Here is a 14,789-nt window from a genome sequence, read left to right on the forward strand (position 1 = left end):
GATTTTAGTTCTATCAGAAAATTTCAGAAAGAATCCTCACTCTTTATTGTTTTAAAAATAATATACTCTCCATTTTTTCAAAATGCACAGTTGATTTAGATGGCATTTTTATCTCTAGAAAAAAAAAGAAGCCAAATTGCATATGTTCTTTCCCATCTTCTGATTCTTGTCACTTTCTGCAGCCATTTGATTTTCCCTGTCTGAACAAGAATCACAGGAAGTAAATAGTAAATCCTTAATAAATAGATTATGTCTTTTGAATTGGACTTGTCTCCTCCTTCAATTTTTGGGTTGGTTGCACTTGTAAAATGAGAAGTTTGAAATTTATAATCACCAAACTTCTTCATGTTCCTGAATTCTATGATGTTTGGGAGGCGGGCAGTCCTGTTAACTCTTAGGTTCTCAAGCTTTTGGGTGTTGAAACAAGAAAGCATAAAAGCTTAAGAGGCAGGGATGTAATATTATTAATGGTTTTCTATGATTTGGAAGTAGCTTCATTGGGCAGTATCTCTAAGAGTCTTTTGGCCACATAGATATACTGATGTTATGATATTGGAGCCAAGAGCAAAGGAAGGTCAAACCAGTGAGCTTGAGGCAGGATTAAGCTTGCTAAATCAAATTGTGTGCTCCCATAGTTATTTGGAGCCCAATAACTATTACTGACATATACATTGCATTTGTGTTATTTAAAAGTATTTATTGTTCATCACAAAAGACTCTCTGAAGGAAGCAGTTCCAACATTATTATCTTTATTTTATTCAGATTCTTGCATGGTAAGTGACTTACTCAAAAATGGATAGCAAATTCTACAGCAGAACTGCGACTTAAATTTATATCTTTTAACCCCTAATCCAATGCTCATTACTTTATACCTTGTCAGACTTGATCAATCCACTAATGGTAAAATGATCATTTGAATCCAGATTCAGTTATCTTTTCCATAGAAATAATTTTCACTTACCATTTATAATCTATTAAACCTAGTATAGATCTACATATCTTGAACTTTATATTCTAAACACAGCACTATGTTAATTAGAGCTAGGTTATTTTTTTATTTTGGTAGACCATGTTATTCATTTTCATTCTATTTTAATAATGTTCAACTTGTGAACATGATGACAATGATAGATTATTTTGGAGGCAGAATATTTGAACTTGACTATTTGCTAGCTATGTGATTTTGGACAAGTTATTTAATCATTTAACTATATTTAACATCAGTTTTCTTATCTGCCATTGGCTTAGATAGATTCTAAGATCTTTCAGTTCTCACATTTTGGGTGGTTTTTTTATGAGCTTCAAATTTATATGATGTAATTCCTGAACGAAAGTTGCACATATGTGTACTCCACATAGTTCTGTTCATTCCTGATTTCTGTCTTCTAATACACTTATGCCTGTGCTCTTCAGTTCACAAAGAAACCCTGATTCCTACCAGTAGCCTGGCCCTGGAATTTTTTTTACATGTCATCATAATGGAATGCATAAGTCCTACTCTTATGCTCAACTACTGAACTCTCATGATATACTGGTTGATATATTTATGGTTTAAGCAAAAACTCACACCACATGAGAACACAAAAACATAAATTCCTCACATATGACTTCAATATAGACATGATTTAGTAGTGTAAGAGTGAGTTCTCTTTGGCATCCTTAGAATTTCTAGTCAGGTTGATCGTCCTCTTCATATCCAGGAGAGTGAGAGGCAATATGGCGAAATAGATCAGTCTAGAAAGATGTGGCTAGCGAGACCTTGATCCCTTCCTTGCCCTTGTACTCTGAGATCTATGGGACTTTTCCATTTGATCTGCAATTGGAAATTTCCTTATATGTTTTCTTCTTAAGAATAGAGAACTTTTCTCTCTGTATTACCAGTGCTTATCACAGTGTTTATATATAGTAAACACTTACTTGCTTTATTATTGCACACTTTCAGTCTGCATAAGTGGAGGAGATTTCCCCAACATCTAGCAAATGGAGCCAAAATTTTAATTTAATATTCCAAAGAAATTTAGTTTCTCTATTTCATAACCACTAATGCCCACCATCCCATTATAACCATTTAATAAACTCATGCTACTGGTAACAAGGAAGATGGGGAAAAGACACCAACTTGCTTAATGTTAATCTTTTACTCAAGTAAGAAAAAACTATTTAAATTTATAATTCTGATTGTTACCCAAATGTCTACTGAATAAAGAAATTTCCCTTGGGTGAATTTTAGGGGCAGGAATTTGGACAGATGGGGAACACTTTATGCAAATTATTCTGGAAGATTTACTTAAATAGTTTTCACTGTAGAGTCACTGCTTCAATACTCATCTTTACATATTTTGTCAGTTTCATATTATAAAGATGCTTAGAGGGTTTTATGATTTTATTGAGGTATTCTTTCCACCATTATCGTTCACAATCTTACTATGCCTTCTCATCATGAGTCATGTTTGCCTATTAACTTTCAAAAAAGTACCTATACAACCATTATATTTTGTTAATGTCAACTTTATCTGACTGTTCCAGTTTACCAATTTCACTTTCTTTATATATATACTAATGGATGATATTTATAGAGTAATTTAGTACTTGAAAATCAATATCTCTTTTGAAAGAAGGCTAGTTTTATAGGATCAGTTTGAATCCCAGATCTGTCAGTCTTTTGATTTTGGACAACTAATTTAACCTAAATGGGTCTCCATTTCCTCATGCATAAAAATGAGAGGTCTTAGATGACTTTTCAGGTCCCTTCTACCTCTAAATCTATGATTCTGTGTCCTGACCAACTGTGTAAAAGAATTTTTATAATAATTATTGTCCTTATTTTTGTTGCTTTTGTTCAGTCTTTTTCATTGGGCCCAAAGTTTTATGACCCCATTTGGGGTTCTCTGGGCAAAGATACTGGAGTGGTTTGCCATTTTCTTCCAGTTCATTTTACAGATGAGGAAACTGAGATAAAAAGGTTATGCCCAGAGTCACTTAAGAATTTGTATAAGTGTATGAAGCTAGATTTGAAATCAGGAAGAATAGTTTCCTGACACTCTATCCATTGTGCCATTTAACTGCCATCATCCCTATTTGACAAGAGAAGGAAACTGAGTCTATATTAGTCAATTAGTAAAAAAGTATTTATTAAGTATGTTCTGCATTAGACACTGTATTAAAAATAGGCTATACAAAGAAAAGAGAAGAAAGGAGAAGAAGAGGAGGAGGAAGGGAGGAAAGAAAAAGGAAGGGTGGAAAAGAACCCTTTTCCAAAACAAAACAAATTCTAATGGAAGCTTAAGTGATTTGCTTTTGGTATTAGAACTCTTGAAGTGACAGAAGTAGAATTTGTCTTCATATGCCAAATTTTGTGCTCTTTCCACTGTGCCATGCTACTTTTCTGGCAGTTGTTAGGAATTCTAAACATTTCTGATAATCTCTAATCAAATGAAGGTCGTAATACCTTATTTTGCTATATTTTTTGAAAAAACATTTTGAAAAATTCTTTCATATTTTTGTGTTTTTTGTTGTGTATTTCAGGTGGCTTGCCTAATATCTTGTATTTTGGTCTTGATTGTCATCTATGCAGTAGGACCATTGCTTTACTGGTTGCCCATGGTACAGTATGATTTTTACCTTGAAATGAGAATCTGTATTGGCACAACTCATTATGAATAGATTTATTTTCTTGACTAATGAGGTTGAAAGAAGGAACAGGATAACCTCTTCATTTCTGAAATATATTTACATATAATACTGTGTAACCTTGTTGACAGATTTTCAGCTGCACTGAACAGACTAATATACCTCAGTGATGCAAATAATTCGGGGATCCGGAGAGTCTATTCCTAATTAATTGTCATAATTTTCTCATTTGTGAGATATAAATAATAATATCACAATTTCCTTTGAGGGCATTTGTTAAGTTCATTTTTAGTAAAATAGAAAATTCTAGATTACATGAGTAAATATTCCTCTTAAGTCTATCAAAGCAATTTCTGGGGAAATTTTTACACATATGTGTACATTATTTCTATTATTTATCTTTTGATTTTCATCAAGCAGAAATTCTGTATCAATTTAGGCTTATATAGCCAGTGAAAAGTTCTTTATAATCAGGAATTGGGACTGTCTTAATGTACCTTCTATCTTAGCACTCCAGAACCTCTCTTATTTAACTGAATGACACTAATCATGAATTTCTTGGGATGGGAGGTTAATATGTTACTTCTGAAGGTAAGGAAAAGGTTCACTATTGATCTAGCCTTTTAAGCAACTGTTCTAACAATATAATGTTTATTTCTCTATCTATCCATCTAGAATAAGTTTTGTTTTTATAAAAATATATAAATATGTGTGTATAACTTGGAAGAACTACTCATTTTTATTATTAACTTTTTTTTTCTAATTTATAGTGTGTTCTTGCAAGTATCATTGTTGTGGGACTGAAAGGGATGTTAATACAGTTCCGGGATTTAAAAAAATACTGGAATGTGGATAAAATAGACTGGGTAAGTGAAATTTGATCGACCTTTTTTTTCCCCCTAAGGTTTAAATACATGTTTTACAAAGGAAGGTTAGAGTCTTCTTTCTTCAGAAAATGGATTTACTGAAATGATATAAGTATTTTATAAGCTACTAATTTTTTCCGCCCAGGGAATAGCCTCCCAATAATAGCCTAGAAATGTGCACATTTCTTTATAAGAAACACAAATTGTATTCTGGCAAGTTTTAATGTGTAATATGTCCTTTCAGAGCTTTTGAAATGCTATTTAATTTTAAAGGATAAGGAATATCCAGTTTTCTTTGTGAATTGATTCTGGAATCAATGCATCAAGGAAGTATATGCCAATAGAAATAAAATCACCAATAGCACTTGGCAAAGTTCTGCTTTAACTACTAAAGAATGTGTGCTTCATGAATGCTGAGCCAACTCCTTATATATTTAACATGGAGCAAATAAAAAAAAAAACTTTTATGGAAAATCTTTTGAACAGAGCAGCAAAAGTTAGAGATTTAGAGCTTGAAGAACTCTTGGTCATCAAGTCCAACCCCCTGATTAAATAAATGCAGTGAGATTAAATGAATTATCCAAGTCACACAATCACTAAGTGTCTGTGAAAGGATTCAAACCCAGGACTTTCTCATTATAAATGTGACCAGAACATTACCTCATGTACTGTCTCATAGACAATAGCCAAAGAAAATTTCATTTTTTATCTGTCTGCTATTAGGATCAATCTGAATATAGAACCCTATTTGGCAGTTTCACATTCAAATTATAAATTTGATTACAGAATAATGAATTCAGGTAACAATATCATAGCAGCAGAATGTATGTACCACTAGGGAAAAACAAAACAAAAATAAATAGCTAGCTTCATCTTCCTCTCCTTTACTTAAAAGGCAGTGAGTGATGCATAATGGATAGAAATCTCCCTCAAATCCAATAAGATCTGGATTTAATTTTTGACTCTGACACATATTTGTTATGTAAACCTGTATAACCTCTTTTTTGGTGGTATCAGTGGGAAATGAGGATCATTAAACCTTGCATAGGAGGCAGCTAGGTGGCTGGCTCAGTAGATACAGAACTGGGTTGGGAGCTAAAATCTAGTCTCAGATACTATGTGACCCTGGGCAAGTCAACTTAACATATGTTTGCCTTAATCCATTTAGAAAGGAAGTAGCAAATCATTGCAAGTATCTTTGCTCAAAAACCCCAAAATGGGGGGGAGTATAAAGAGTTCCACATAACTCAACAATGATGACAATAACAACAGATATATAAAATTCCCGTAGGCCACATATTGACTTAGAAAACCACATTCTAACATCTCTCTTCTATTTTATTTTATTTTATTATATTATATGTTTAACTACATTTCAATCTTGTACAGGCCACTGTCATTGTGGTCTCATGGGGCTGGTATTTGATACCTGTCTCCTAGGCAACTCACTCAGGTAAGGTACCCACCTGTATTAGTAGAGATAATTCTCTTTGATGATGAATCACAAATCCATTCTCATCCCTTTCCTTTATTCATATCTTCCATGTGAGTAAAGTAGTAGTTTTATTACTAACCAAGTCTTAGAGGAAGGAGGACCAAGATTTATCCATTAAAACATGACTCTTGGGTCAGTGATTTAACACACTTGTCACCAAGATTTGGGTTTTATATTAGCCTGTATCTGTTTTATTTCCTGCTCACAAAGCTGGAAGTTTCTGACACCATAGTATGTTATCCCCAATCAATTTTTTTTAAAGCATTCATTAAGAACCTATGTACTAGGTACTAAGCACAGTACCTAGTGCTAAGTGCTTTTTACAAATATCTCATTTAATAATCATAAATTCCCTTCATAAATGCATATATTCCAGGGCACAAAGAATGAAAATGTTTATTTTCAGATCAATAGAAACTAGTGAAAACTGACACTAGAAATCCTCCAAAATAACAGTGCCCATCACTGAACAACCTTCTGTCAGATACCTGTATGCAATTAGGCCCTTATAGATAAATTCTTGGCAGAACTTCCAACTATCATTACTAGTGTGGCTGGCTTTCTTTTCAGCACATGACTAAGACTAAGCAAATGTGGGGAAAGTTTTGTGGCTAAGTCTCAAATGATGCACTTCTCCATGGTTAATAAATGCCTGTTAATTAATTGATGGATGGGTCTTTGGGCTGCCTATTGAGTGTAGCTTGGCACTTTGCTTATAATTCTCTAATCCCTTACAGTGTTGTCAGTCCTCATTTTCTGCAGGTTTTTCAACCAAATTGCAGGTTGTTCTTTTATACAGCTGTCAGCTAACAGTTTCACAATTAGCAAAGTTTTCTGTAAGGGGTAAAGAATATTTCCAGAGCTTTTCCATTATATTTCATTATTCTTGTCATATTTGACACAAATGCCACATCAAATCAAGGGACCCCTCTTTGGGTGTCTCCTATATACTACAATTCTCAAAGCTCTTGTCTTAGGAAAGCATGTCACATCATCTGGAGCACCTGGTTTTCTCTCTACTTGTCCCATGGGACCCACACAGTTTCCCACAAAGAACTACAGAGGCTTCTTTCTTCTCTCAAATCCTATCCCCAATCTCTGCAACTTACTTGTAGTATCTGTTAGAAAATAGAAATCAAATATAATCTTAGGCAACTTCCTAACTAAGGGAACAGTTTTTGGAAATTAAGTTCTATTCGTGAAGGCTTTCCATTTCATGAGGAAAATAAACCATGGAGTATTTAAGGCTTTGACTTCTTTTTATTTTGTTTTTAATTTATGTAATAAAACTTCCATAACATAGTACAAATAAAAAATATGAGTGCACATGAAATTGTAAATCTATTATGTACAACTTATTATTCTTTTCTATACAACAGTAATTATGTAAATTTACTTTTTCTGCTTCCTTTCCTGCCCCTACCCTGCCCCAGAGACAGCTATCATTTTACACAAATGTGTGTGTTGAATATATATCTACATGTATACAGATATATACACATGCACACACATATATATACACACACATATACATACACACTCATATATGTAAAATTGTTCTATACATCTATCAGTTCTTGATACAGATAATAACTTTATGTCTTTTATAGTTAATTTGGGTATTTTTAATAGTCAGAATAACTTATTTGCTCAAAGTTGTTCTTAAAACAATATTACAAATAGTTCTCTGTTGATCTCTCATTCTTAAATGTTTCTTGCAAGCATCATATTGTTATTTTCTTATTTTTAAGCCATTCTACTGTCTGTTTTATGAGTGAATTCACCTTTCACATTCAAAGTTATAATTATTATTTGTTAATTTCCCTCCATCTTATTTTTACTCATTATTTTTCCTTATATCCTTTCCTATTACCCTATTCTCACTACTTTATCTTTCCCCTTTATTCTCTTATTCCTAATCATTCTCTCTCTTATCTTCTCAATCCTAATCTTATTCTGTATACTCCTTATATAGTATAGTCCCTCATAATTTTATTCTTTGAACCCTTGAAAAGTCTCTTCCAGTTTTCTTACCTCTCTAGAACTCCAGAAGTCTTATAAACCTTTTCAGAAGTATACTTTGTTTCCTTTTCATCCTACTGGTTTCCTCTATATTGATTTTTCCTTTCATTTCATTTTTTTTGAGATAATTTCTTCTTTTTATCGGGTTATCACTCATTGGCACAACATTTTCCTGAAGAAATGCTCCACTAGGACTGTATTTCCCTGGAGGACTATGAATTTTGAGAGAGTATGGTGTAGTAGATGAATTTGAAGTAAAAAAAAAGATCCAAGTTCAAATTCTGCTTCAGCTACTTACCATCTGTGAGACAATGTCATTTAATATCTCTGGATCGACATCTAATATGAGGGCATTGGGTTCCATAATCTCCAATGGATGTATCTGTGGAATACAGAAGTATTGTAGAACTAGAAAGAAAATGAGTATATCTTAATTAGTGTGACAATTTCTTGCTTATAAGGAAAGTCGAAAATGAAATTAATGCTATTTTGACATATAATGAGTTTGATCAGAGAAAGTTGAGTATGTTTATGTTGAATGACTCCATATTTTAATAGATATAAGAGCATATTTAATGAATCAATATAATTAGATTGATATGCAAACAGAAAATATAACGGGAGTAAATTCTAGAATTAATCCAGCAATCAATAAGTATTTATTTAGCACCTACTCTGCCAGGCATCACCCCAAGTACTTCCCCAAATTCAAAATGAAACCACCCAGTATGGTTAGGTGGAGAAAAAGCAACAGATTTTGTTGTTCCAAAGATCACATTTCAGCCCATTCAGGAGCTAGAACTTTGGGCAAGTGAGCTTTCCACAGAATCTCATACCTTCTTTGTGAAATGGGGATAATATTTATGAAATCTACCTCAGGGGATAGGTCCAAAGAAAATTCTTTGTAAACTGGTTAAGTGTTATTTGAATGTGACCTATTACTGTTAGGACTTCAGTTATTTGTTCCAAGGAAAATGCTTCATGATCCATCATCCATAAAGAGCATTTTAAATGTAAGCTGATACTAGTAGAATTGCTGTTATCAGTTCTGTGTTGTGACTCAGGCAACTTGTTGATGTAGGCAGTAACTAGAAAAACGTGGTTAATTGTAGGTAATGACTAGAGTAGAATGCTTCTATTTGAAAAAGTAACAATTATAGGTGATTCTATTTGTATAATTCTGAGTTATCTGTGTAACTACTGAAACTCTGCAAAAAATGGATAAGAAGCCTGCTTTTGAAATAAATCTTGGACATACAGTGTATGTCTGGAGAACATTCTAATTGGATAATCGGAGTTTCTCATGGTTGCTTGCCAAGGCAATCTTTCAATTCGGCAATTGTCTGTGAATCAACAAATATTCAGAACCAACAAATCTGCTTTCTTTTGTATCTGGGTACTGGATAATAATGTTTTGGGGGAAAGCCATGATAAGCATCCAAAAGGGTGACTCGTAGGTGAGAGAGTGAGTATTTTGGCTCGCTCTTCCCACACTTCTGTTTTTGTTATTATGAATGAGGTCAAGAATGTCTAACTCTATTAGAAAACTTAATACTCTTGTCAGCTTTCCTAAAAATCAAATGATGTCCAGGCTTCTTTTTCTTTCTCACCCTGTCATGTTCTTGCTGGAGATAGATCAGCAACTTTTGTCAGATGGTCAATGGCAGGAAGGATTTGGGCAGGTTGTTATTTTCTTGGCTGCCTATCAGCTAATAAGCCTGACACTTAGCTTGCAATGAATACAGCATGTTCTGCCAACCACTGAGGACTCAGACATTACTGTTAGAGGAAGAATCAATCGGTCAAATATCAGTCTGGCTGATGGGACTGGTGCTCTGTAGGGGATAGTATATGTGATTGGTTAGGATGTTCTAACCTAGAGTAAATTTTGCTTTATAATATTATAGATTGTATGTATTAGTGAAGTCAGGACATATTAAACAAGGTGAGCCCTGACAATAATTTCTGAACCTAGTCAGAATCAGAATAACATGAAAATGATACTGATAGTAGACCAGTTTCTTTATTTAGGATTCTTATTACCTCTAAGATCAAATAGGAAATTGTCTGTTTAACATTTGAAGCTTTAAACAACATGTCCCTAAATTATCATTCCATCCTTCCTTCCTTCCCTCACTTGATGGTCTAGACATACTAGCTTTATTATTGTTCCACATATATGATTCTCCATTTCATGCATTTGTATCCTATCCTGGCTGTTGCCTAAGCCTTTAGAGCATTTCTACCTCCTTTCATAATACCCCCATAGTTTACCTGCATCCTTTCTACAGGTGACCCATTATTCCTCATTCTGCTTTATGGAACTAAACAGGATGGATTTAGTTCCCTTCCCCCTTGTATGATGGCACTACAGATACATGGAGAAACTTCCCTTTCTACTCCTAAACCATCTCTTTGTCAGGTGAATCACTTCCAGTTCTTTTAGTTGATCATTACATAGCATTCGAGGGCAATCATCTAAATCACCTTTATGATCTAGGGCAATGACTTTATCCTTCTTGGGCTCATTTCTTTTTCTATAAAAGTCATGGAGGGAGGGTTATTAAATGTACTCTGAAAGCCTTTTTCTAATGTTCAGTCTATTGATAGTATTATTCCATGATTGTCATCTCTGCCCTTAATCATCCTGATTCTCCTACTCTGAATGCTTTCCAGATTATCAATATTATTTCCTAAAATTCAGCACCCAAAACCGTACTTCATACTCCACATGCAGTCTCACAAGTATGCCAAACATACCATGCCTTTAAATGTAGCTCAAGTCAAGATTTCAGTAATTTCTTTAGGCTCAATATTATACTTTTGACTCATATTGAGTTAGCAATTATCTCAAATTCCTACATCGTTTTAAGTGGCATTCTCCATGCAAAACTTTCCCATCTTCTACTTGTAGTGTTTTCTTTTTGAAACTAAGTGCAAGACTTCATATTTATTTCAATTAGATTTCATTTTGTTAGATGTAGCCCAATATTCTTGCCTAACAAAATCTTTTAAAAAATTCAGTTTTATTTTATTTTTAGTTCCAAATTCTCTCCCTTCCACCTCTATCTCCATTAAATTGAGAAGATAAAAAATTCAAACCAATTAGAAATATGTATAATCATGATAAACAAATTCCCTCATTAGCCAATTCCCTCCCCCATCTACAACTCCCTAGGGGAAAAAAAAAAGAAGATGGAAAAAAAATATTTTCAACCATATTCTTAGTGCATTCTCTTCTGGAGATGTGTAACATGTTTTATCATTCATTTTTAGCAATTATGGTTGATCATTGTGTTGATCAGAGTACCTAAGTCTTTCAAAGTTGATTATCTTTACAATACTGTTGTTATTCTATAAATTGTTCTTTTGATTCACTTTGCATTAGTTCAAAAATCTTCCCAGGCTTTTCTGAAGTCGTCCCCTTCATAATTCTTTATAATAGCATTGCATACATTCATATGCTTATATCACAACTTATTCAGCTATTCCTTAGTTGATAGACATTCCCTCAGTTGCCATTTCTTTACCATCACAAAAAGAGTTGTTGAAAATATTTTGGATATATTGTTCCCTTTTTCTTTTTTATCAATTTCTAAAATCCGAACTCTGTCATCTAGCACCTTATTTATCTCTCTCATTGTTGTGTCATATGATCAGTATGCCATCTGTCCTTACTTAAATCAGATTATCAGGGATTGGTTCTAACATTTTTATCACTGATTTGAGTAAACACTTTGTTTTTTTTTTCTTTTAGCCCTTAATCAGATTTCCTTCCTTCCTTCCTTTGCATGAGTCTTGTCTTGCTTGTCTTAGTAGAAAAATGACATTATTGTTTATTCTTATGATTCTATGTATTTAGCTTTCTTGTGTGTCTCATGTTTGGAATGTACATATTGTGAGTGCTTTATATGGAGTTCAGGTTTCTTTGGAGTGATTTGGATGCTTTTTTTATTTTGAAAGTTCATGTTAGTTTTTTAAAAAAAATAATTGTTATGCTTCACAAGATATACATATATACATACATATGTTTAAATACATACACATATATGTATGTGTATAATGTGAGAAAATATTGGAATATATTGCAAAAAGCCTTTGGGATGTACTTATTGTATATTTACATATATATTTAGCTACATGTATTTATATGATATCAAAATTGTGGAATTGAATGATTCTGTGCCTTGGACCTTCAAGTTTGAGGTTTTCTTTGTCAATTTCCTATAAATTCTATCAATTGTGCTATCATACTTCTAGAGATGAAAAAAGAATGAAAGGTTATCTAGTTCATACCCTTGCCTTTGAAATAAGTTAATCAAAATAGACTTAAAGAGTTTAGGTGATTTTCTGAAGTGATATAACTAGAATTTGGACTTAAGTCCTGTGATTCCAAGTTCATTTTTCTTTCCAATATCACATACTGATTCCTGTTACATTGTCATTTCCTTTTAAAATTTTAAAACTTAAAATTAAACTTCTGAACAAGAGTTTTCTTGTATTTTGTCTTATAAACAATTAACAATTTCTTTTCAAAGTTGTTTTATACTATCTTACGCAAATGTTTTTCTTTTCTGCATTTTGAATTCCATATGTTTCATTCCCTTTCTTAAAGATATATTCTTCATCACACATTCTAGGTTATCTACACTTTATCTTATTTATTTTAATTTTTGCAAAACTCTAGTTTCTGACATAATCTTCATCTTAATGATATCTTCAAAAATTATTATTTATCTTTTGAATTGTTTTGAAAATTCTCATTGCTAATGTAACACAAGCTCTGGGAATTACTAAAAATGTGTTATTTCATTTTCTTTTTTCATCAGAAGGTTTTGGTTTGGTTTCTCTGAAGCATTACTTATTCAATGTTTTGGCCTGTTTTTAAAATTTTTGTTAATTTTTCCTTCTGTCTTCAAGAGTCTTATTGTTGGTTTGCCTCCTTATCCCTTTTCTTCTGACTTTTTTGTCTTTATAATATTTCTTCATACTTTATCTCAGACTTCTTTTCCTCACTTCTGGTCCTTCCCACTGTCATTACTATGGTTTCCACATTTTTTCTAGCATAGATTCCAGAGATTAGTTGTCCCCAATCTTCTCTAGTTGAGAATTGTAGCGATCTAAATGAGTCTCTATTGGGTGTAAATTTTATCAGTGATTAACTCTATCTATATTCCTAGGCCCCTTTTCCTAAGGCATAGAAAGTCCCCATTTATCTACACCATCACTTTCTCTCTTTCTTTGTGTTTTCATTCATTTTTAATTATGCAACTGAACAAAACCAATATTTTTCAACTCTTTTGTGGATGTGGAGAATTCAAAGTAATTTTTTTTTTTTTTTTTTTTTTTTGCGGGAACTGGGTAAAGGTCTGCCACATCCTAACAGAAGCTTAAAATTAAAGTTTACCAAGCTGTCTATTCTAATTTTCTCTAGTGCATAGAAGGCTGGGAGATTTCAAGTGATTGGGAACTTTTGGGTGTTGGCTCTTTTTTGTTATTTCACAAGGCTTTACCTAGTGTGGAGGCCAATCATATTATCCCCTTGTGGATGGAATTTTAACTAATGTAAATTTGGAGCATTTTTTCTGTTTTTGCTATTGTTGGAGAAGAAGAGTTATAGTTGAAAGATCTATTCTACCATCTTTTAACTCACATGAACAGCATATGATTTTGTCTTTATGACAATATGCCATCTATCCTTACCCAAATCAGAGTATCAGGGATTGGTTCTAACATTTTTATCACTGATTTGAGTAAAGACTTTGTTTTTTTTTTTCTTTTAGCCCTTAATCAAATTTCCTTCCTTCCTTCCTTCCTTCCTTCCTTCCTTCCTTCCTTCCTTCCTTCCTTCCTTCCTTCCTTCCTTCCTTCCTTCTTTCACATGAGCCTTGTCTTGCTTGTCTTAGTAGAAAAATGACATTATTGTTTATTCTTTTTTTTTTTTAAATAACTTTTTATTGATAGAACGCTTGCCAGGGTAATTTTTTACAGCATTATCCCTTGCATTCACTTCTGTTCCGATTTTTCCCCTCCCTCCCTCCACCCCTTCCCCCAGATGGCAAGAGTCCTTTACATGTTGAATGGGTTGCAGTATATCCTAGATACAATATATGTGTGCAGAACCGAACAGTTTTCTTGTTGCACAGGGAGGATTGAATTCAGAAGGTAAAAATAACCCGGGAAGAAAAACAAAAATGCAAGCAGTTTATATTCATTTCCCAGTGTTCTTTCTCTGGGTGTAGCTGCTTCTGTCCATCTTTGATCAATTAAGGCTCTCTTTATCGAAGAGGTCCACTTCCATCAGAAGACATCCTCATACAGTATCGTTGTTGAGGTATATAATGAATCTCCTGGTTCTGCTCATTTCACTCAGCATCAGTTCATGTAAGTCTCGCCAGTCCTCTCTGTATTCATCCTGCTGGTAATTCCTTATAGAATAATAATATTCCATAACATTCATATACCACAATTTACTCAACCATTCTGCAATTGATGGACATCCTTTCGTTTTCCAGCTTCTAGCCACTACAAACAGGGCTGCCACAAACATTTTGGCACATACAGGTCCCTTTCCTTTCTTTAGTATCTCTTTGGGGTATAAGCCCAGTAGAAACACTGCTGGATCAAAGGGTATGCACAGTTTGATAACTTTTTGAGCATAGTTCCAAATTGTTCTCCAGAATGGCTGGATGTGTTCACAATTCCACCAACAATGTATCAGTGTCCCTGTTTTCCCACATCCCCTCCAATATTCCCCATTATCTTTCCCTGTCAT

At 33.4% G+C, this 14,789-nt stretch overlaps 1 protein-coding gene across 1 annotated transcript in view; it reads left to right on the forward strand.

The window, feature by feature from the left end:
• Nucleotides 1–14,789, forward strand: part of SLC26A7 (solute carrier family 26 member 7) — a 306,162-nt gene that overhangs the window by 235,136 nt on the left and 56,237 nt on the right. The window contains exons 11-12 of the mRNA XM_051970834.1: nucleotides 3,527–3,604; nucleotides 4,402–4,497. Of these exons, the coding sequence (XP_051826794.1) occupies nucleotides 3,527–3,604; nucleotides 4,402–4,497 (174 nt within the window). The remainder of the gene's footprint in view (nucleotides 1–3,526; nucleotides 3,605–4,401; nucleotides 4,498–14,789) is intronic.

The sequence above is a fragment of the Antechinus flavipes genome, chromosome 1 (assembly GCF_016432865.1).
Source record: "Antechinus flavipes isolate AdamAnt ecotype Samford, QLD, Australia chromosome 1, AdamAnt_v2, whole genome shotgun sequence".
NCBI lineage: Eukaryota > Metazoa > Chordata > Mammalia > Dasyuromorphia > Dasyuridae > Antechinus > Antechinus flavipes.